At 38.3% G+C, this 24,110-nt stretch overlaps 2 protein-coding genes across 2 annotated transcripts; both read right to left on the bottom strand.

Moving 5' to 3' along the window:
* Positions 1-846: 846 nt before the first annotated feature.
* On the bottom strand, positions 847-2,464 carry LOC121254027 (protein XRI1-like). The gene is made up of 5 exons (XM_041153988.1): positions 2,025-2,464; positions 1,774-1,901; positions 1,598-1,685; positions 1,352-1,522; positions 847-1,245 (listed from the first exon to the last, which is right to left on the bottom strand). The coding sequence occupies exons 1-5, from the start codon at positions 2,134-2,136 to the stop codon at positions 965-967; spliced, it is 780 nt and encodes a 259-aa protein (XP_041009922.1). The 5' UTR covers positions 2,137-2,464; the 3' UTR covers positions 847-964.
* A 6,224-nt stretch (positions 2,465-8,688) lies between these two features.
* On the bottom strand, positions 8,689-11,843 carry LOC121256320 (glutamate decarboxylase 4-like). Its single transcript, XM_041157082.1, has 7 exons — positions 11,613-11,843; positions 11,271-11,475; positions 10,341-10,541; positions 10,020-10,234; positions 9,647-9,900; positions 9,446-9,498; positions 8,689-9,355 (listed from the first exon to the last, which is right to left on the bottom strand). Exons 1-7 carry the CDS (start codon positions 11,696-11,698, stop codon positions 8,834-8,836), a joined length of 1,536 nt encoding a protein of 511 aa, XP_041013016.1. The 5' UTR covers positions 11,699-11,843; the 3' UTR covers positions 8,689-8,833.
* Between the last annotated feature and the right edge of the window lie 12,267 nt (positions 11,844-24,110).

The following is a 24,110-nucleotide window of genomic DNA, read 5'->3' on the forward strand; positions in this document are numbered from 1 at the left end:
TCGTTTTTTTCTTTAGTTATCTAACTAAAGCTTAATTAATTGTACTATTCAAGTTAGTTATTTATGAACTTAATTATAATATATTATCAAATTGACCAACAATATTGAAATAAACCACATAAGTACTTTTATTAACAAAATTGATTTTCTTATATTATAATATCTTATCATGACTATTTATCAGAAAAATAAACAAGAAACTACAGGCACTTTATATATATATATATATATATACACATGCATGCAAGTCCAGTCGCGCATGGCCTAAATTCCTGATTAATCTTAGATTATTAATTAAAAAAACAAATCAATTTCGAGTCAAATTTATACGAGTCCAACTAAATATTCGTTCAATATTACTCTAATTTTGGGTTCCCATGCCCAACAAGCGAACGTCGGGCTAGGTTTGGATATAAAGATGATCTCAATTCATTTCATCTAATCATTATAATTTTTTTAAATTTTTACACAAAATATAATAAACAATTCAAAATTTTCAAATTTTAAAATAATAATAATATTAAAAAATAATTTTTTAAAAATATTTTATTCAAGTTTTAACTTTTATCTCAACTCATCTCCTCTAAACTCAATTCACTGTCCAAACCTCAACTAAATAATCCGGACCTTGCCAAACAGGGTGTAAAACTTTGGCTTGTAAAGAGCTTCCTTTTTTTTTTTTCTTTTCTGCCCACTTGTTCTTTCTTTTTTCATTTATTATTTTAACTTTTCCTTTTAATTTCGCCGTACGTAGTACACCATTTTGAGTTGAGATGAAGCTGCTGGACATAATTCATCTCTGAGCACAAGAAGTACGTAGCTTTAATTTGGGTGACTATAATTATGTACGAAAACTGATCAAATAATGCATAAAAATCTCTATCTATACATGAACACATTTTGAAACAAGCATCGCTTAAAAAGCCCAACAACAGCTAATTAAAAGTATAGACACAAATAATTCTTAGCCTTTAGTTCTGATAATGGTGATTGTTCCTCTTCCTTGTGTGTGGATTCTTGTAAGAGCGACAACAGCTTTCCCAGAAAGCCCAGGACCATCAGGGGACACACATGGCCGACATGCAAAGTCCCCCACCGGATGCCTTACCGGCCTTGTTGGCGGCATTAGTATCCTCTCGTTTATGTCGTTTAAGGTTATGTCCCCTTCAACACCTCCTGGTTTCACCAATGCAAATGGATACACTACCCTTGTTATCACTTTCTTCGCACCCTTAACAGAATCTCCTGAATAAAAAACAAATACATACATGTATTAGGCACAAGAAAAGCCTCTCTGGCTCCTGCCTAAACACTCAGAGAGAGAGAGAGAGAGAGAGCGAGGGAGATGTACCAGCAGGATCTGTGGAGAAGAGGGTTTCTTTGTCGGAAGACTTGGTGCTAGGTTGTCGCTTGTAAGAAGATGAAGAAGAATCTGTAGCTTCAGGGGCCTGATCTTCTGGGGTTTGTACGTCTGTGATAAGGCTTGCGTCCTCGCTGATTCTGCTCATAATTATTGGCTCATCTATATACAATGTTAATTAATACCACAGCACCACAAGAAAAAACTTCGGAAGATTGATCAATCTGAAATAATTACCTGAGAATCCGTCGACATCGTTAATCTGGCTCAATGAATAAATATTCTCGGACATTCCCCATGAGCTGTTTGAATTCCAGTACTGGCTCTGCATGTGGTTAAAAACAGTAATCCTTAATCTCTGTGAATTAGTCAAGAAAAACCAGTGTGGAAATTTAGCTAGAAAGAAGAAATACCTGCTCAAGATCTTTGAAACCATCATCAGTACGATCATCATCTGTATATGACAGCATGCGTCTTCGTTTGGTTCGGTCCCTAAATTCAACCAAAGCGTCTTCCAAATAGCCGCTCGAAAAATCAGACTCTGGAGGCGAAGTGAATGGTGCAGCATTTCCATCCATGACAACATAAATAGTTAATATACACAATCATATAAGAATTTGGGTACTCCAAGAAGAATTAACTGCAGACAAAGAAAAGTGGGTACCTAAACACATTGTGTCTTGGTTGAGAACTCCAAGGTTGTGAAAATCCCAACCTAGGGAAGAGCTATGGAGGCTGCCAGCATGAGTGTAAGCCAGGGAGTGAAGCTCACCCATTTTGTTGGGAGGGGATGTTTTGTGTGTGTGTGTCTTAATGAGCCATTAAATGATGAGAAATGGTTCTATTTATGTGCAAGTTGTGCCAAAAAAGTAAAAAAAAAAAAAAAAAAAAAAAAAAAAGTTGAAGAGAAGGAGAATTAGATGATTTCAGAAGCAGCACTGCCGCACAGGCAGCAGTAGTAGTCAGTCAACGGTTGAGAAGGAAGAAATTAAAAGTGGGTGGTGTTTCTTGGGATTCGTGAAATGGGGGTGACCTTTTACTTTCCTTGGTTTTCTATAGTGTGGGGAACTTAATAATTGCAATGGGTATCATATTATGTTTCCTGCATGTAAAAGTGGAAGAGTCATATATATTTGAGGCAAAGACATGCCCATAAAGCCACAATTCAAATTTCAGCTTTTCCTCTTTTTTTTTTTTTTGTTTTCCAACCGTCTCCCTGTGGTGGGTGTCGTATATGAAGTGGGCCCAGTAAATGGGCATGCTGGTGGGGCCGATGGGTAAGCAAGCATGAAGCATGGAAGAAGAAAGAAATACATGTGGTTGGTGTATGGGACCACCTGTTTTTTTTCCGATCATGGGCTTTGAATGGTCCAAGTTTTGTTTACACAGGTGTCACCCACATTGTATTTCGTGTGGATTTTAATAATAATTGATGCGGCATTTAGCAAGTTTGTTTGGTGTGCTTCATTTGTGTATGGTGTTTTGTGCCGAAGATGATTGCCTTTTTTAGCCGAGAGGAGGCAGCGTGAAAACGGGCCGGGCCTGAACATCCAGATTCAAAAGCTGTGGACTCCAAGTCCAAACAAATCTAATTGAAAATCTGGCCCATGAACAGCCTGATTCACACATACACATTATTGTTTGCAACTGTTGGGGGACAGTACCGGCTCGTTTGGAGTTGAGATCAGATGAAAATTTTATAAATAATAATAAGATAGTTTAAGTTAAATATTTTTTGAGTTTTGAAAAAAAAATTGAATAAAAAATATTATAAAGTTAAAAAATTGTTAGAATATAATTTTATAATATTATTTTTATTTAAAAATTTAAAAATTTTGAATTGTTTTTTATTTTTTACTTGAAAATTTAAGAAAGTTATAATGATTAGTTTAAAAATATTTGTATTTGAATTATATTTAAAAATAAAATATAATGAGATAAAACGATATAAAAATTTTAAGACGAGATCTATTTGTAAAGATCCTCTCTTATCTTTGAGGGATCGGCTCACATGTTCAATCCTCTTACGGAAAATATATATTTTAATCTATGGTCTTTTATTCTTATATAAATTCAACCCTATCCAAAAAATAAAAATAAAAATAATGCATACGGCAGATATTTTTCCAAAATTGTTGAGCTTTTAAACTTGTACTATATTGACTATTTGACCGAAGTGAAGTTGAAGTCACGTGACTTCCAAGAACACCTTCCCAGAATTATGCACCTCCAAAAAAGCTATTGCAAATAATAAGAGATCTTCGTAACAACGAATGACAAGCAGGCTGGTTTTAGGGCTGCATCTTGCATCCTCCCGTATGCAGCGGACGGACTGGTGGATTAAAGCTCGTTTCAAATGCTGGGAGTACGTGCTGGGCTAGGCCCGTCCAGATTTTACCCCTTCTCTCAGCTTAATATATATTACATATATTTAAAAAATAATTTTTTAATACAACGGTACCTTTTTATTTTAGGTTAGTACTTTAACTCCCGTTGCAGTTCTTTCCCCTCTCTCTCTCTCATCCTCTCGACGTCACCGGTCTCTCACAGTCTCACTGTCACCACTTGATCTCTCGGACTCTTTCTGTCTCTTTCTCTCTCTCTAGTCATGTGTCATGGTTGCAACTTTGACGATGGGCGAACAGCTTGAGGGTGAATCTGCCTCCAGGGAGGGGACATCCACCCAAGTGGGATTGGGCCGGGGCCGAACTCGCTCCCAGTCCATTCGAGGGCTGGGCTTAGCTACGTGTCCACTAGGGGCGGGTATTTTATTGTTATGACTACCTAATCAGTTTGTGTTTATAGGCAAAGCAATTAATAGTGGTTCCTCTCTTCCAGTACATCAGTGTTTGTATGCCCTATTAATGTCTTTGTTATATTATTTTTCTTGCTTTGAGATGTAAATATGTCCTCATTAATTTCAATTTTTTCCATTGTAATTTTTTTATTTTTTATTTTTTATTTTTTTAAGTTTAGGCTCATTGCCTTATCTGGTATGGTAGTGGCTACTATTGAAATGTTGAACACCATTGCTACTAAGTTGGCCATTTATGTTTATGGCCACCCTAGTGACCATGCTGCACTTGTGGATTTGCTCATATTTGGTGCCCTTGGGCTTTGTAAATTCGATAAGCAAGAAGAGATTGGATTTTCCTGGAGGATTGTGCAAGAATAGCGTTCCATGGCTTCAATCTAGCTTCAAGAAGGGCTGTTGTTCCATCTTGGGTCATTGTATTTGGATGAATTTTAGCTGCACCTTGGTGTTTTGGAGGCGTAAGAAATGTCATGGGGGTAATATTAAGGTTGGAATATGGGCCAAATGTGCCAATGATGTAACAATGGGCTGAGCTAAGACCTCTTGGGTTTGCAACAAGTTACTTCGAATCAAAGTAATACTACATACAATGAGTTGCATGTTATAATGTACACGTGTGTGAGCTTGGGGTTGCCAAAAAAGCAATAAATCAGGCCTATTCCGAGTCTCCGACCCCAAGGGAAAAAGAGAGGCATAAAAAGTGGAGGACAAAATACTCAACCCTCTCTCTCTCCTCTTCTCATCGCTCTCTTAAGTGAGATAAGCTGGAAAAAATGGATTGTAGAGTTTTTTGGCTGCGAGGGTTGAAAAGAGAGTTAAGAATGAGACATGATGTGTGGTAACATGCAGTTTTAGAAAACTTTCTTACCTACAACTAAATTCAAGTTTGGTATGCAACCTTTCCTCCCTCGAATTGCTAGTAACAGGAAAGGATTTCAGTTTGCAATGTACAATGTTGTAGCTAGTACAAATGCAATACATGATAGAATTGAAAAGAAATAGAAAATGCATTGTGTCAAAGCCTAAAATCTCCCCACAAGCTGGAACGGGAAAAAAATATCATTCCCGACACACGGAGGTGGCCTAGATCTCGATGAAGCGGTCCAAAGCCTATGATAGTGGTTTGGGACGTTGATACGGTACATGTACGTACATCCATAGTAATAAATAGAGAAAGAATATAGAAAATATAAATAGAGGAGATACACAGATTTAAGTAGTTCGGCACATGCCCTACGTCCATGGATCGTTTGGATAGCAAATCCACTATAATGAGAGTATTTTATAGTCTCTTATGGTCTCCGTACCTCATTGTACAAATGGAGGTCAGCGGCCCTTTAACCTAGAGAAAAGAAATGGCGTCTCCTGTCGCGAGGTTGAAGAATATCTTTTTATCTTCTAGTAGTAGTCGTCCAGAAGTCCCCTCTTCCTTTCCATCAAATCCCTCTTTTTTTAAGCCCCTGTCAGTGGTTGGCAAGTAATTCGGTTTTATGTAACTTCATCTCCTTTCTCTCATCTGACTTTCCTTGCGTATCTGACTATCCTTCCTCAGTCTTTGTTCCCTGTTTTGTCTCTTTTCTCATTTTTCCCACTTTCGTACTGGAGATTACTTTTTGGTGGTCTAGCAATGATCTTGGGCCTAGTATTTTTACCCCTACACATTGAGTAGTGAATATTTGTTTTCTCCTTTTCTAACACTTTCAATGTTCAACCCACTAATTGAGACAATTATACATAGATGCTTCGTTTGAATACTTGAGTTGTGTTATCCACATTTTGCAGTGTTGTGACAAATGAAAAATATAGTATAATCAAAAAGTAGAAAAATATAATAAATAAATTCAGCAATCACAGTACAATACATCCAGATTTAAGTAGCTTGACTTAAATAATAGTCTACATCCACTGATGGAGAATGTCTTAAAGAAATTCACTAATCAAAAGTGGAGTACAAAAGAGCTGCAACAAATTGCTCAAGCCCAAAGCCCCAATACACTCAAACATCACAATCTCGTTACAGAGAAAACATTCAATTGATTATTCATATTCTTGAGCTCTCTTCTCTCACTTCTTTCAATTTTGAGATGCATGCTCTTGTAGATGAGAGTTGCACATTTTTGGACATGAGGATAGACAATTCACTACACCATTTATGACCCTTTTCCACGAGTCAAATTGGTTGGATTACATACCACCTTGGTGAGAAAAATTTTTTACTCACCAAATTCTTTCGTGGGAGCCTCGTAGCATATTATTGGTGAGATAAGGTATTTGTTCCCACCAAAATGATATCTCATGGGGAAAAAGTACTATTTTTCACGATGAGATCGCTGTGGAAATCATCTAGATATGGCTGCAAATATGTCATCCTCTGTAGTGGATTTCGTGAAAATAAAGACATTTGCCATGAAATGAGATGATGGAATTCAGTTGTTGACACAAGCACCAATCGTCCGTATAGGTAGAAAAGAAGAGTAATTGCCATGAAATGAGGTGGTGGAATTTAGTTGTTGCCATGACCAGCTTTCGTCTTAAGAATATTTTTTACATAAGTACCAATCTTCCGTATAGGTGAAAAAGAAGACTATTTGCCACGAAATGAGGTGGAGTGCTGGTAATCCCATGAATCACTTTCATTGAAAAAAGTATAATTCCCATTAACACATATTCGTCAGTAACCAGCAGTTTTGCTAGGAGTTCATGCTGTGGGAAATACTTTTTTGACATTGTGGAAGGTACCTATTTCCACCACCTCAACTCTTCTTAAAAGGTATTTTCTCACTAATACATCCTGTAGACAAAGTTATGAGACACAACTCTTTCTTCACGAATTGTTCTAATTAGAAATACCCAAATTTCATTCATTTCAATTAAAAAGCAACAAACTAAACAAGATATCATAAATAGTTACTAGAATGACACTCATGTACAGAAAGACACTCTTACACAAAAAAGAACAACTTCAACCAAAAATACAATTCACCCATAAATAGTTACAAGAAGGATACTCATGTACGCATGGCAAACTTTAAATGAAGTAAAACAAATCAAAGTCTTGCACCTAGGAGCCGTCATAGGTTTCTCTTTTGGTTGCAAAGCATTCTTGCCTTCAATCATGCATACAAAGAAAAAATGGCTTCCTCATAATATAGGAAGTCAAGACACCTTTTCTACAAAAAAGGCAAGCGTAGAACTCTTGACAATATAGAAAGTCAAGCCACTTTGCCTACACGCAGCAACATGCCAGAAAATCACCTACATTATATACAGTGATAAGGTATATTTACAGGGAAAGAGGCTATGTGAAATAAAGAAATAATCTAATCAAACTAATATAAATCAACATAATTTAGGTAGTATTCTAGTCAAAGTAATATACATCAAATCAAAATGATTTGATAATTATGAAAATCAGATCGAGATAATATTAAATTAAGAATATTAATTTGATATTATCTCCAACATCCCTCTTCAAACTCAAGGTGAAGAATTTTGAAATCTTAAATTTAAAATTTGAGTGTACCATTCATATCTATTGATTGATCACCGATGAGATGATGAAAATGGTATTGGTGATGAAGTGATTGACAACTAGAACATCAAATATGGAGCTATGGCTAACAATGAGCTGTATATGATCGTCGTCAACTATATGACCAAAATTCAAAGGCCGAGAGCCTATATATATATATATATATATATATATAAAAGAATGGCAGCTAAGAAGGATACCTTAAATACATGGATGTGTGATGAGACATAATAGTCTAAATAGGATCAATCGGACGAACACTATTGTCTAAATTAGAAGGAGTTTGAGCCATTGGGAGAAGTCCAACGCAAAGCAGACGAAAAATATGAATTGGATGAAGCATAATTCTAATCTAATTTACAGGTTAATTCAATTAAAGTACCTGCTTAATTTGGAATAGTCTATATGCCACATTTTCACATTTTTTTTCTTAGCACACTATCATAAGGTGGCATTGCGCATTAACCTTTGAATTTTTATTTTTAAAAAAAAAAAAAAATGATAGTGGGTTGAGAGTGAGTAATGTAGCATTAGTCTAGATCGTGACATTTCCATGATATCATGATCGCGGGTGTATTTTGGAGACCCAACCGGGAGCCCCAAATTGAAGTTTTTTTCCATCCAAAAAAAATAAATAAAAAAAAAAAAGGCTAATAACTGCAACTGGCTTGACACCACATGGTCGATCAGTCGTTGGATCCACGGGTTCATACGAACTATAATTACACGTAGTGGAGGTTTAGCAGCAAGATAACTAGCTAGCTAGTCGTTGCAGAGATATATATATATATATATATATATATATATACACACTCAATTTGTTGTTGATCTGATTTCATCCCCTAATTCCATCGTTCTAGTATTGAAGCTCATGATCTTTTTATTGAAAAAATTAAAATAGTAGAACAAAAAATAAAAAGAAAATAGAGTCGTCAAAAAGGCCAATTACATTAACTAACTTCACCTGGGCTTAATCAACTTAATCAAAGCTTTTAATTTATAGGTAAGCCTCATAAACACTGAACAGACAAATAAGGTTAAGTTTTTGAAAAATGTTGTGTTTCAGGACCCATAAATATATCCTGATCAGTAGTAGTAGTAGTTGGAGATCAGTGCTGATCCTTAATTAGGAGGCCATTACTTTTTGGCGCTTTATAGTTTTCTGAGCAACGACATAGTTCTTCCAGTACGTAGTGATTTCCCTCTGTGTTTCCAAGTCACTCTTTCTCTTGTGCACAGCACCGTTGATATTTCCATTCTCTTCATCAGCAGCAGTGACAGCCCCAGCTTCTTTCCCTTCGGCAGAGACTTTTGGGGGGAGCTTGTCGAGCTCATGCAGCACAATGGAGATGTCGTGCACGAGGCGCTCTGCCAGGGTTCGGGAGAACTCAGCCCTGATGACGGCACGGAGCACGATCACATGCTGAGCATCCGGTGGCATGGGATAGGCAGGCACGATCCAACCAAAGCGCCGCAACATTTCAGAGACTTCAAACTCATCGTGACCTCCTTTCTTTTCCTTCAGAGAAAACGCCACCACTGGAACCCCATCGTCCTTTGACTGAATGTTAAAGCGCCCTGTCTTCTCCAACCCCGCCTTCAGCACCATAGCATTTTCGTGGCAATTCTCCATTATATGACGGTACCCCTAATATACACAACTATTTGATTTAGTATTTAAAAGGGAGATGTTATTCTTAAATCTCAATTAGATTCTGACACTAGATTAGTCATTTACCTCCTGGCCCAAGCGGACTAGTTGATAATACTGAGCAATAATTTGACTAGAACCTGCACATATATGGTAGGTGAAAGATACTTAGAATGTGTCATAGGTTTAAGAAGAAGAACCAGAATGCAGTTCTCGCCTTTAGAATGTGTCATAATTTGACTAGCTAGCTAATTAAAAGATGTTTGTTTTCATTGGTTATCAGCTTACCTTTAGAAAAGTTGAGGGTGAAGGTGGATTGCTCTGCTCCAAGGTACTTGATGTGGAAGACAAGATCTTCAGGCAGGTCATCTTTGCCCCTCCAGATAACCCAACCAATTCCGGCATACACAAGCCCATACTTATGGCCGCTAACATTAATACTCTTTACCATTGGAAGACGGAAATCCCACTCGAGCTCTGGATAAATGAATGGCGCAATGAATCCACCACTTGCTGCGTCTACATGAATAGGAGTTTCCCATCTGCAAAATATCAGACATGCAAGTAAATTAATCACATAATTAGCACATGATCAACTTATGAGCTGATCATGAATTAATTAAGTGGTATATATATTATATATAGATAGACAGATAGATACCCAGTTTGGTTGTTCTTTTCTAGCAAGAGGTCGTTTAAGAGCTTGACATCCTCGAATTCTCCATTATAGGTGGAGCCCAAGATAGCAGCAACACAAATGGTGTTTTCGTCCACCATTTCCACAGCTTTGACAGGATCCATCACGTAGTACCCTTCCCTCACCTTAACTTCCTTCAGCTCCACCTCAAAGTACCTCGCAAATTTTTCCCAACATACCTATATATATATATATATACACACACACAAAGATGCATACAGGATTAGAAATTATATTATCAATTCGGATCAATGCTTGCAGTATGGTCTAGCACTCGATCTGTACCTGAACATTGGCACCAGTGACAATGTTAGGCCTGTCGTAAGGTTTCCCTTCAGCCTTGCGCTTGTTCTGCCACTTTCTCTTGAATGCAAGGCCAGCCAGCATTATTGCCTCAGATGACCCGACTGTTCCAACTCCAATCGCATCCTCGGAGTCTCCCAGTGGAGCATTGAAGAGATGTGCTATCATGTTGACGCAACGATTCTATATATGCAAAAAATAAAAAAAATAAAATAAAATAAATATACGATCATACTATCGGGAAGGTTTATACACGATTCTATATGTGTAACGGACCCATGCAGTTTACTTTCGGGTTTCCATGGAAAAAAAATTGGGAAATGAGAGGCATTACAAGGCCATATATATGTGTTCAATGCAAGGAAATCTCAGTGAATTTTGTGTAAAACGAAAATCCAACCAACAATGCTTGAGATGCAAATTTAGTGCATTAATGAACATAACAGCAATTTATCTTTTAGCTTTCCCATCAAGGACTGTATATATTGCTCGCACCAGAAGGGTGAAAATTATGAGCTCCATCCAATTTGATCCAACTATATGCTAAAATTAAGAAAGAAAAATCTGAAAATAAAATTAATAATTATTTAAGTATGTTAAATGTCTCATATTTGGAAAACAGAGAAGTCGTGTAAACAGAGAGAAGTACGTAAAACTATGACATTTGACAACATGTTTTGACAATTTGGCTTATAAAAAAATAACGTGAGATTTTCACACTTTGACAGAAATTTTGACTTCCGGGTCGAAGATCAAACTCTTCTTTTATTTTGATTAATTCTACACCAACATATATACAAGAAACAGTCAACCCGCAACCCGCAATAGTGTCTGTGCACATGAGGTGTGCGTGTTTCAGTGAAGAGAGAGAGAGAGAGAGAGAGAGAGAGAGAGAGAGAGATGAATACATACATGAAGTTCGGTGGTAACAGGGTATTCATCCATGTCAACGTAATTCTTGTTGATGGACTCCATTATGAGTTTGTCACATTCGGGCTCCATCAACGTGGTGACGAAGGAAGCCAAGTTCAGCTTTGGCTTGAAATCAAGGAGCAACTCGTCGTGTATTATTTGGTATGCAGCCTCCTTTGGTATCGAGTTCTCCTGCATATTATACCTGAATCAATCCCACCCTAATTCATCAGTACTGCTCATCGTAACTTTTAATACTAAAACCAGAAGCAGAGAGAGAAGAAACAAAAAAAAGAAAAAGAAAATGATGATGCATGGATAGCTAAGAATGCTTGCACGTACTTAGGGAGTGAATCCCGGACATAGAGAGAGCCAGAGGTTGAAATAACCGAGAAATCGGACTCGGAAGCTGGTCTAGAGAACACCATGGTTGTATGATGGGGAACAAACAACTAGTAGAGAGAGAGAGAGAACTGGAAGGGATGAGGAAACTGGAGGAAGAATGGTGATGTATATATAGCAAGAGAAATAACCAGAATATTTGGCTCGGCAGAGAATATTTCAAGCAAGAACACGTTGAATTAACCAAACCGACAAAGTAAAATATTAGTACTAGCTAAGGCAGGCAGCTGCCGCGTGCGTGCGTGTTTGCTTTGGTAATCGAAAACAAAATGTGAACACGGGTCAACCAGTCGTCGTAGAAATTCCAATGCGCGAATCGGGTCCGTGCGAACATCCCACAGTCCTTTAAACCACCCTGGGGGAAGGAGCCAGTTAGATGCTAATATTCTTTATAAACAAGATAGACTTACAATATTTTTACAACATTTTATATAATTATATTTTTTAAATTAAGAATATTTTTATAAATATTAAAATATTACTAGTAATAATTTTAAATGTAAGCTGGAGTCTACAGATTTTGTTTTTGTTTCTTAAAATTAATATATATATATATATATGTATTTGAGTGTTCCTGTTTTTCTATTTACATCTTGCGCAGATTTTGGTGTGTGTCTTTGGGCACCCACGGAATTACCCAATTCCGTTCGGGCAGCTGGTTTCTAGAAGGGAAAGTTAAAGCAAAAGAATCATGTTAAAGCAAAAAGTTCATATTCATGTTTAGACCAAAAGGTCCAAAACCCCAAACCATCACCGTAAAGATTCAAATCTAACCATCCAAATTACTGACTTTGGTTCAGATCTTTATGTACTATAGAAAAAATTTACAATATTTCTTGGACGAAAAGCATAGGAAGGCTGGAACCAGGAACGGTACCAAGCAAGCTATATTTATTTAGAGAGATTATTCTCGTCGGTTATTATTTATTATTTTACACTCTACGTCTCATAAAAAATATATTTACATTCTGTAAAAAATATTCTCACTTTCTATGAAAAAAAAGTCTATAAATATAGATTGCAAAGATAAATAATAATTGAGGTATATAATTCCTCCTTTGATCTTTTCAATTAAAAAAAAAAAAAAAAAGGGGCGAAGGGGATTTATTCCTGGCCGCCGACTAGAAGGTCCTAGAATTTCTGTTCAATCGGAGGCCTTCGCTCCTAAAGAAATCTGTTTTTTCTCGTGTGTTTCTTAGGTTACCAATAAATGCAGCCTTAATTTTGTTTGGATTTTTAATTATTTTTAATTCATCTCAATTTATTATTATAATTTTTTTAAATTCTAACATAAAATATAATAAATAATTTTATTTTTTAAATCTTAAAATAATAATAATATTAAAAAATAATATTCTAATAATATTTTATCATCTCAACTCAATTCACTTCAATATCTAAACGCACTCTAATTTCTCCATATCAAACTAGTTTCGCATTCTTTTAGGGTTAAAATTTCTTTCGAATTTTCAATTTTATCATATTAATTTCTAGGTTTGAGAATTTTATAAATTAGGTCTGTAGCTCGATTTTCGTTTATTGCTCTACTGAAATCTAAAATGTCAATATGGCATGTTTTTTTCTTTTTATTTTTAGCATCATCGAATGTTCAATAACAGCGTTCCAACTAATCTAAGGTTACGTTTGGGTAGTGAGAATATCTGAGAAATATTGAAAATGTTTATGAATAGTAATGAAAAAATAATAATAGAATAATGAATAGTAGGTAAAAAATAATAAATAATAAAAAAATAAGTGAAAAATAATAATAAAGTAAAGGATAATAGTGAGAGTATTTGATGTACTCTTGATATCCAAACGTAACTTTAGAGAGTTGCACAAACTCTCAATAAGGAGTTTTCTTCAAGTATACATCGACTAATTCAGTAAAAAAATCTCTCAATCTCGATTTCTTTTTACATTTAATTTACAATTTTTTGTCTTGCATTTTTTTTTCAATTTATGATGAGTTTTTATTAATCTTTTATCAAACCATATGAAGTAAAACCTTAAATATAAAAACCCTTAAACAAAGAAGATACTTTTGTCAAAGAAAATGGACATCACATGCTTCTGCAACATGCACGAACAGATTAATAGGACAAATACAGATGTGAACATATATAATAACTCTGTAAAAGAGGTCTGAGTTTTGGACTTAAAATAAAAAATAGAAAAAGAGCTAATTTTTATGTACCTTCCAAGAACGTCAGAAGATTTTACGTTGTCCCAGTTTTTCCCTGTTTATTGTTTTGTGCACAGAATGATCTGAAAAAATAGGAGTCTTTTTACTCATATCATATATTACACTTAATTTTTTTAATTTTGTTTTGTTTTAGTCCTATTAAATTAAGAAATTCTTCTATTCATTATCTATATACCAAACATTTGTTAAAGAAAAAAAATAAAAAAAAGAAAAGAATAAAAAATAAGTGTGGTGTGTAATACTACAAAAAAAAAAAATATTTGTGACAGATTGTTTGCGGTGAGAAAGATTATTTATTACAAAAACAGTCTCATTTTAATAAGAAATAATCATTTTTATAGAAAATAGTTATCCACAAACACCACAAACAAGTAATTTTGCAGGGAAAAAAAGAAAAAGAAAAGAAAAAAGAGAGAGAGACATGAGATGCTCTTTTTATGCGTTTCCCGGCATGGTTTTTTTTTATTGAGACAAACAGCCAAACAGGCCATAAGTGAGTGTATATATACACATCATGTGTTTCATGACTTGCGGTTACCGAAGAATGACTGATCAGATCATGGAGCGTTTTGTCAACGCATACTTCTTTTTTAAAGAACCGTATATATTCTGGAAGGGTCTTGTTCAGGTATTGAATGAACGGGGGGAACGAACGAGTCAAATTCTAAAAAGGAGCATTAATTCAACTTCAAGATCAACTTTGACAAGCTAGCCTCACATATCATTTTGGCCGCTTGCCATGTGTTCGTATTATATATATATATATATATATATATATATATATATATATTTGTCAACATTTTGAATACGTTCCTTTGATCTCAGCTTGCTTCTTTCCGCCTGCCTGACTTAACTAGGCTTCGAAATTGGATCCGTTGAATTAGCATCACCTACGTACGTGTTTCGTTAGGTCAAATATTTTAACACGTCCAATCCCATGCACTAGAATCGAATACAAGCCAGAGATGAACTAAGTCATCAACAAGGTGTATAAAGCCCCAAGAATTGTATAAAGCATGTACATAGCGACGTGGCGAACATAGACGATAAAGAAGTTACATTCATTTTATCACCATTCTCTCAATATCTCTTAATTTGACATTAAATGAGCTAGTTTGGTTATACAAAATCAAACTATCTCATTCCATCTTATTTAAACTGCGTAATCAAACGAGACCTGATTCACAAGCGGAACATATATAACAAATAATTTCTAATACTTTAATATCACTTCATGGAATTATGGGATCGATGATCATGAGTAAATGGACGGTGAATTGCAGTATTCAGAGTTAATTAATATATAATCAAATCCAAAATAGGGAAACTAAAGGAAACAAGAGTTACATGTCTAGTGCTGTTTATAAGATCAAATCCTAAATATTTAAAATTGTGTTCGAAAAATTAGAGTCGACAGGAACCATTTTACCTGCATCATCAATGGATCAATCTCTAATTGTGCTTTGATTAGTAAAACAAGTACTCCTGACGATTTTCGACGCCGTCGTGAAAAGTATAGAATTTACGGCGTTTCATTGTTATATATTGCGACGGTATAAATCGACGCAAACTATTTATATTAGCGAAGATTACATGTTGTGGTTACGGCATTTGCGATGACTTTATGAACTTTTTGTGATGAATAAAAAATGTTGCAAAAAGTAGTGTTTCCTGCGATGCTCGCAAACGGACGAGTCTGAGCAATTGCAACGATTCTTTCGTGTCCAATATGCATCGAACGCAAAATCGTCAAAATATAATATTTACGGCATTTTTTAGGACTAATCCCGACGGATTAAAATGCTGGAAAAGGTATCTTTTGTTGTAGTGCGATCAAGCTAGCTAGTCATAATTGTTCACAACCATTGTTCTTTAAGGGTTCTCTACTTGAGAAATGTACTTGTCCATCAATATATTTTCATCCATTGACCTAATATCATATTATTTAAAGTTTTTTTTTTCTTCCAACAGATTGATATCACATCAGATAATAATAATAATAATATATATTAAGATAATAGTTAGGCAGATGGTACTAGCTACGAGACGGCCTTTTGGTCAAGTGATACAATGGAAATTTGGCCAATCAAGCATCTCGTTCGCAAAAGATTTATTTGAACTAACTATATCTTGTTCAAACGACACTCCACACATTATGTTGAAACTATAGATTGTCCAACCTTGAACGAGTATGATGAGTATTTTCTTATAAACTTAAAACATTTGAAGACTTTTCACACCTCATGCATGTCATGACTAGGGATGGAACGAAAATTTCTTGAGGGACCAAAGTATAAAGGTGGAAATATTTCAAAACGTAATTAAGATTATAATAATATTTTCAAAATGACTGAAAGGGCACTGCAGGACAGAATACTGCTCAAGAGGATGATACTAAGGCCTGAGACCGGAGTTGAGATGAACCTTGTTTTATTTTAGTATTGAGTAAATTGTACCACAAGACTATTTTCTTACTCTTTTAATAAGTGCTACTAAAAATAAATTTTGAGATATTTTATTTTAATTAAAGTATTTGATTTTGTAAATTTTATTATGGGATCGTTTATACCAGCTAGTGCCAAAGTGAGATAATGTTAGTCGCATTAATTTCTTCTAGGCTTTTACCTTTATAATCTTAGAGGGACAAGGTGTTGCAATAGTATCCACCTATGTAAAACCTCATATCGGCAAAAGCACGAGAGGCACAAATGCTCATGCAAATACGAGGTGATGTATCCTTATTATGGCTCAAGAAGATGACACCCCCATCTGGGAATGGACCACTAAGATCATGGACATGATACAAAGTGTTGACAACGTGTTTCACACACCTGATACGATGATTCGCTTGGGGTAAATTACTGTCTGTCATGAATTGAAATTCAAGGTGAACAACCCCCTTTGGTTGTGGGGAGCCTCCGAGGGGCTTAAGTTAGTTCGATTGGAGAAGTATTTCGACTATAATTTTAAGGCATGGTCAAGTGTAACTCTGGTTCTTCTTTACCTTTCCCTTTATAGTGCCTCTTTCCGAGGTCTAGTCCTTGTTACTTTCCCAGGGCATGCCATTTGGTCCCATTTCTTGCACGGTCATACCGCCACATTGAATATAGTTGTCCCTCATGCATACCGTAGATTGTGCATATCTAGGCATTTAATATGGTGTGGCTCCCTGTTGACTCCCTACCAAGGCCATGTCTACTCATTAAGCCGTCCCACGCCTACCCCCGATCACGTGTATCTTAGCTATTTAATGCTGCATGGCTTCCTGCTGACTCCCTGCCATGGGCATGTCTACTCACTGGACCATCTCGCGTTTGCCCCTGATCACCTATATCTTGGTCATTTAATGCAGTGTGACTTCCTGCCAACTCCCTCTTCTAGGGCACGTCTATTTGATGGGTTGTCCTTCTAGTGTTTCTCCTAGGGCTGGGTCTCCATGGGATAAGTGGGCCAGATACCCATTTTCTAGGGTCCACGTGTGTGTAACATGCCAGTGCTAGGCTCCTCTTTTATTGGGCCTTCCCGTACTTTGGGTCAGGTCCGATGGCTTTGCTAAGTGGGTCCAATTGCTCGTAGATGAAGGCTCAGTTCCCCTCTAGTTACTCTGTAAATTCTTGTTGCATGCGCACAATGAAAATTCCCCTCTTCTATTTTTTTTTACTACTCTATTTCGACGATTCCACTTTCCCATGTTCTACCATTTTCTTTTGGCGGTGATTTGCCGAGCCGACATGTGTCTCCTTGAGGTAGGAGTGTAGGAAATCCACCTATCACTTTTCTCTTTTAAAAACCACACGTCCCTATCTTGCACACTTCTCCTACTTAGAATGGCTTCCCATCATACCTCTCGTGGTGGGGCCCAAGCCACGGCTCTTGGATCTGATCCTTCTCCACCTCGTATGGCTTCTGGCTAGACAAAAAATGAGGTTCTACCGACCATGAATGGGTCTTAGGGAATCAATGGTCTGCTACTAGCACTGAGGTGGACCTTAAGTCTATGTGGGACTTATATAGGGTCCCAGACTCCATTGAACTGGTCGCTCCCACCCTTGTCAAGGTGTAGTAGACTCGAAGGGATTCAATGGACTATTTGCTCTTTACCTCTGGATGTTCCCCATGGGGCTGCACTCCCCTTTTGTTGACCGGTTCACAGGGTTTTGGATTTCCTAAAGGTTGGCTCCTTCTCAACTTCTTCCGAATGCTTGGAGAATACTATTGTCCTGTTGTGTGGTGTGGCGCTTGAGCTTGGAGCCCGTGAACGACCAGTATCCAAACCTTACAAATTGCAAGTTTATTAACTCCCACGGCATTTGGTTGCATCCCGGCAACTTGTATATCTTCTTTGCATGGACCAGTGGCAAGATAGCAAACCAGGAGTTACGCTTTTCACATATCCAGGACTAGAACAAGGAGTTCTTCTTCTTTTACGGTGCCAACTCGGAATTCCCTATGAGTGAAGCAATGCGCAGCGAGTTTCCATTCCTTACTATATGGGGCGTATCCTAGTGTAATGCCCATCCTCGTGAGACTTTTTATAAAATGATTTTAGAAAAGAACGATGGGAATTACCGTTCGCTTTAAAACTTTTTACTTCCATACCCAGGGTGCAAGACTCCACATTAAAAAATAAAATGTGCTTTGAGAATAATAGACGTTTACAGCAAAAAATATCAATTTTAATAATAAAGGCATCTCATATATTTAAACACTCATGCCTAGACTTTCGTGCTCTTCCCCTAGGGCCGTATCCGTTCTGACACATGCTACTCATTCAATCCTTGGGGGAGGGGCATGCATAAAAACTAAAATGAGTCCATGACTCGTAAGCATTACTTCATATAGTTAAAATATAATAACATAAGTTTTTATTCATGCATTCATTATACTGTATATACTATACGTACATGCATGCGTGTGTTCATTTGAAAACATCACTTGACTGGATTTTTCTTTAAAAATGAGCTTTCTCTTCGTAAAACGTTTCTTCCAAAGTGCCTTCATTTCTTAAAGAATGCGATGCCTTAATGCATTCATATGTTCATACATTCATACATTCTTTCTTATCACTTTCATTGGCCAGTACATACTGTAACGTCCCGTGTGTTGGGGTTAGCAGTCTTTCTTTGGACTTGGACTCTGCCTGTGGCCACGGATTGGGAATCTCTTTTCAATCAGAGGGCAGTACTGGATGCACTACTAGTACTACTTACCCGGCATTGTAATCTGCCCATTCATTTGTTACCATTTTCATTCATTCATGTGGTCGCTACGTATTTTCATACATTAAACGTTTAGTCCTTTCTTTTAGTTCAGTCCTTTCTTTTCAATTCATTTCAGCTTTATCTTTCATTTAACAGTTCATTCATGGAAAACATCATTTAAAAGCATGGGCTTAAACATCGTATTTCATGGCATCATTTAAAGCATCGGTTCATGGCATCCTTAAAACATCAATTCATAGGGACCTTTTAAAAACACTTTCTTCACATTAGTCAAAGCTCGAGGAATCAGCCTCAATATTTTTTTTCTTAGAAAATACATACAATAGATATTGCGTATAGTCATACATTCACATGCGTACAATTAATACTTTTGGGTGCGTAAAAATGGGCTGCCAAGGAGGGCCATACATACGTATACCTTTGAACACTTATACTTGGCACCTTTCGTAAAACATCTTTTGTGTCGTTTCGTAAGGCATCGTAAAGTAAAAGCGTTTCATTTCATTTTCATTTCGTGTATTTTAGAAAACTCTAGAAGAGTATGAACGTAATACTTACCTAGACTCCATGCTACTTTCATATCATGCAATCCGTTCATGTGCGTGTCAGATGGTAACCTACATACATACACATAACCTTGACGGCATTCTCTATCTAATGCATAAGCAACTAAACTTAGAAGACATAAACTACAATTCACTTGAAACACTCTCCTTCTATCTCGTACTCTTACGTGCCTTTTACTATGTTAAAACCTTCAGGATCTACTTACGGTCACTACATCTTCCAACTCAAAGTCTTACCTCAAGTGCTCATCCACTAACGTGAACCCATGATTCACCTTAGGATTAAGACACTAAGACCTTCATCTTACTCTTCCTATTGACCACATTTTGACGCAGGATTCTGACCGACAGAGTCACGCATTCCAATCCTGGACAATACACCCGTCACTACCTTCATGCATTTGAGCTCACACTAAATCCCCATTCTCATCTATACACACCACACAGCTCTAAGCCGACTCTGAGGCTTAAGCACCGTGTGCCAGTGCTTAGGATAGATTACCCATTACATATGGTGAATCCGTCCTATACATATGTCTCACCAGATTACACATGTACCTTACCACTTCATCACTTAAGACCAACACATAACACGTTGATCACATGCTTGTAGGGACAGCGCCATACTTCGATACCAACATTTTCTTAACCCAGCTAGCATGACTCTTCATGCTACCCGTCCCTTTTGACAGTTCATCCCAACACTTAACATGACAAGATTCCATTCACAACTACATCTTACGTCACGTCATATAGCTCGAGACTACTCCCAAGTTACATCGTGACCGTGTCACGTCACCTGACATTCTATTACGTCATTTCTACGCCAACTCCTAACTCATCACAAGTACGGTCTCTCACGTACTCCTGTCACATCGTGACATCTCGTCACGTTCCTGCTACGTCATTCCTACACTAACTCCTCACCCATCACAAGCATGACTGCCAGTAACCATGTCACTTTATGATATTTTCTAGTCATGTTTCCGTTGCGCACTCTTACACTTGTTTTGCCACTTCACACATACTCCCAGCCATAAGTCAATCACAGTGACACTTGTCACCTCAGACTACAAGCCACATCACAGCTACTTCGGGGCACTATTCCACAGTTCACGACACTACTCACCACGCTTTACATCCATCAACCACACAACTATCCTTATCTCTATGACACGCCACACAGTGTATCACTGCACCCCATGGAGTACACTCCATGTGCACTCTTCTCATTCCACATGCCACGTCAGCAATACAACACATACTCCACAACCACACTACACAACATAGTCCACAACACTTCACAGCACACTTCCCAACTAAACCCAAAACTTCACTACATAGCACAACACAATATAGCGAACTCCACAATACTAACATCACAGTCCACAACATAATCAGCTAACAAATAACATAAATAATGAGGGATAAATAGTTATACCATCAACGGGATAATATGTGTGTTGCTCGCTGATCGTCACAGTTGATGACGTCAAAAGGGTTGTATGTGGCGGCTAACCCACGTACAATGGTTGTTTGGGCATTTGGATAGCTAAGTGTGGCCTTGGAATGGCTCATGGTGGCCTCGTGGTGGCAATGAGGGGGTGGAAACACGACGTATCTAGCCGTGGTTAGTGGCGATTAGCCACGTGTAGTGGCTGTTTTGGCCACTAGAGTTGGCTAGAGGTGCGGGTCTGGTCGTGGCTTGCCATGGAAGAGCTTGAGAAGGGTACGGTGGAGCTGTGGTGGTGAGGTGAAGGCGACATGGCGGCAGATCTAAGCCGTGAGGTGGAGAGGAGCCATGGGGGAGAGAGAGAGAGGGCTTGGCTGGCTTGGAAGAGCTCGGGGAGGAGTCACGGTGGCCAGGGGATGTGCTTGCTGGGACTAAAATCAGCACACGGCAGCGCTAGGGCCGTCGGTGGCCTTAACCCATGTGAAACCCATTTTTATGGGTGTTGTGCGTGTGTGCGACAGAGAGGGAGAGGGAGGTCCGTGGTGGTTGGGTTTGTGAGAAGTGGTGGAGATACGGTGGCCTGGGTAGATGCGCACAGCGGCGCACGATGACTGGATGGGTAAGGAACCTGTGTGGGTAAACCCATTTTGGGAATAGAGGGAGAGGGCTGCCGTGAGGGGCTAGGTTTGGTGGGGCGATCACCGATGATGGCTGGAGGTGCGCTGGTGGCCGGCGGCGTGGCTGCAATGGTGGCAAGGGGCTGGGCGAGTTGAGAGAGGGAATTGGGTGAAGGAGAGGGACTGCTGCCCGCATGAGCTGAGGGAGGGAGGAGAGAGAGAGGGAAAGAGAAAGTGAAGGAGAAAGAGAGAGGGCTTGAGTATTTAATCCAGACCCCTCATCTTGGGATCCTCAAAATGATCTAACGGTGGGCTTTAAATATGATTTGAAAATGCGTAAACATTAACTTAATTAAAAGCACTGAGAGGAATTAAGGTAGAATATTATTTAAATTAAAATTTTAGTTTATAAAATAATATTCCTTCATCATTAATAAAATGATGAAGTCTTATTTAATATTTTTAAGAGAATAACACCATTTAATTAATTAGAGTTTTCAACATAATTTAAATCTCATAATATTTAAATAACTGAAATCATTTTAATAATAAAATCAAAATAATTTCCAACAATTATAATATTTTTGGAGCTATTTAAAAATATTATAATTGCCGTATTTAAAATCAAGTTTAGTTCAGTAACACTGGAAATACCTCATATAAATATTTTCAGTACATTTAAAACACTAGGCGTATTTTAGAAATCACATAATATCTTTAGGAACACGCTATCGAGGTTCGGCATGCATGATGAGGTGCACAGTCGCTAGAGAAAAGGGACAGACTATTATGTAACTTTTTTCCTCGAAACTTGCTTACGTCAGAAAGAATGAGCGGGGTGTTACACCTAGATTGCAGCTCCTTAAGAGTGACGCTTTTTGCATGGGAGATTAGTCGTGTAGAAGTCGTTCATTCCTGGGTCAGAATGAACTTGGGTGGGGTTTCGACTGATGCTCTTCTCTCCCAGGAGAACATAGACCCTTTTCTGATGTCCTCGAATTGATCATGTTTTATCAACGTGTTATTTGCAAGCGATCGGGGCAGGATCCCCACTCTCGACAAGAAGAGGCCCCTACTCTGCTTTCTAAACTGAAGTAGAAATGACCTTTTCCTGGCCGACCTGGCACCCATGACCTAGAAAAGGCACGCGGTGGGTCCTTCCTGAACACTAATGCTTACCCTCCATGTAAGGACCTCGTAGCACCTCACCCCTCTACCATGGCACCATAGGTGAGTTTCGAGCCATCTCGCTCGTCGGTGACATTGCCTATGGATCTAGCAAAGGTACTTCAACAAGGGGAGGAGGATGTCAAGGAGCTGTTGGAGGCTTGTGGTCGAGGTCTCTTGCAAGTGCCCTTCCTGAAGACTTAATGGAGCTACTTCGTTTAAGGCCATGATGAGTCCTGATCTTTAAGGCTCTGATGGCAGGTCAGAGTTTGGAGTGATAGGGACACTCGTAGGCCAACCCCATTATTCCTCGGTCGAGTGCCCCCTTTGCCGATTGCTTCTCAACCCCTTCAACTCCAATGAACTCTTACGCTTCTGGAAGGATTCATCATGATGGAGAAGAGCGCATCGGGTTGCTGCCTCTTGAGTTCTTTGCCCCTTCCCCTGGTGTGGCTTCTGCTTCTAGGGAGTGACTGTTGTTTGATCAATGTGAAGGCTCTCTCCTAGGTCCGAGATGGCTTGGATAAGGGGAATGAAGTCGCTCAGGAGCACCCCGTCGCTGTTTTGCCTGACCTTCGTTGCCTCCTAAAGTGCGAGCGGGGGGTTTGGCTACTGGTCTTCGTGAATCCTCCTCAGAGTTTGCTTCTATTGAAGTCTCTCTAGACCCCGAGTTTCCTCCTAAAGGTGATTTCTCAAAAGCGTTGAGCCCCACGTGTAACCCACTTTCATTGACCGCCCCACCTTCTCCAAGACCATGGGGGGCCTGTGCCGCTTTTCCCTTATCAGTGCCAATGATGAAGCTAGCCCTTCTAAGAGGCTGAATTGTCCCTAGGGTGGCCCTTCTTAATCTGCCCCACCCTAGGGTGCTTCCAATAATTTGAAGTTGCAGCAAGTCATTGCTGACTTGTAAGGTTTCCTCCCTTTGGTCGGTTGCCTATTTCCATCGCGTGTTTTCCCCTTCCCCTTTCTTTTTGGAATGCGCTCTAACTTTTCTTCTCCCTCCTCTCTTCTAGGTTCTCCACCCTCTGGCCGTTTGCATTGTGGATCGTAGTGCCTTGTTATAAAAGCAAGTCAAGTCCTCTCATTCCTACATGAAGGCTACAGGGATGGTCATAGAGCGCTCAAAAGCTGAGAAGAATAAGTTAGCTGGGACCTACTTCGAGTTCAGGTATCTCGACAAGGCTCTTTGTGGAGGTCGATTGCTCGG

The sequence above is a fragment of the Juglans microcarpa x Juglans regia genome, chromosome 3D, assembly GCF_004785595.1.
Source record: "Juglans microcarpa x Juglans regia isolate MS1-56 chromosome 3D, Jm3101_v1.0, whole genome shotgun sequence".
NCBI lineage: Eukaryota > Viridiplantae > Streptophyta > Magnoliopsida > Fagales > Juglandaceae > Juglans > Juglans microcarpa x Juglans regia.

Coding starts and splice junctions, on each gene's coding strand:
- LOC121254027 (XM_041153988.1), bottom strand. CDS start 2,136: ATGGGTGAGCTTCACTCCCTGGCTTACACTCATGCTGGCAGCCTCCAT. Junction 1,686..1,773: donor GTTTCAAAGATCTTGAGCAG/GTATTTCTTCTT, acceptor AACCACATGCAG/AGCCAGTACTGGAATTCAAA. Junction 1,246..1,351: donor CTTCTCCACAGATCCTGCTG/GTACATCTCCCT, acceptor TTTTTTATTCAG/GAGATTCTGTTAAGGGTGCG.
- LOC121256320 (XM_041157082.1), bottom strand. CDS start 11,698: ATGGTGTTCTCTAGACCAGCTTCCGAGTCCGATTTCTCGGTTATTTCA. Junction 10,235..10,340: donor TCACTGGTGCCAATGTTCAG/GTACAGATCGAG, acceptor ATATATATATAG/GTATGTTGGGAAAAATTTGC. Junction 9,356..9,445: donor TAGTCCGCTTGGGCCAGGAG/GTAAATGACTAA, acceptor TGTGTATATTAG/GGGTACCGTCATATAATGGA.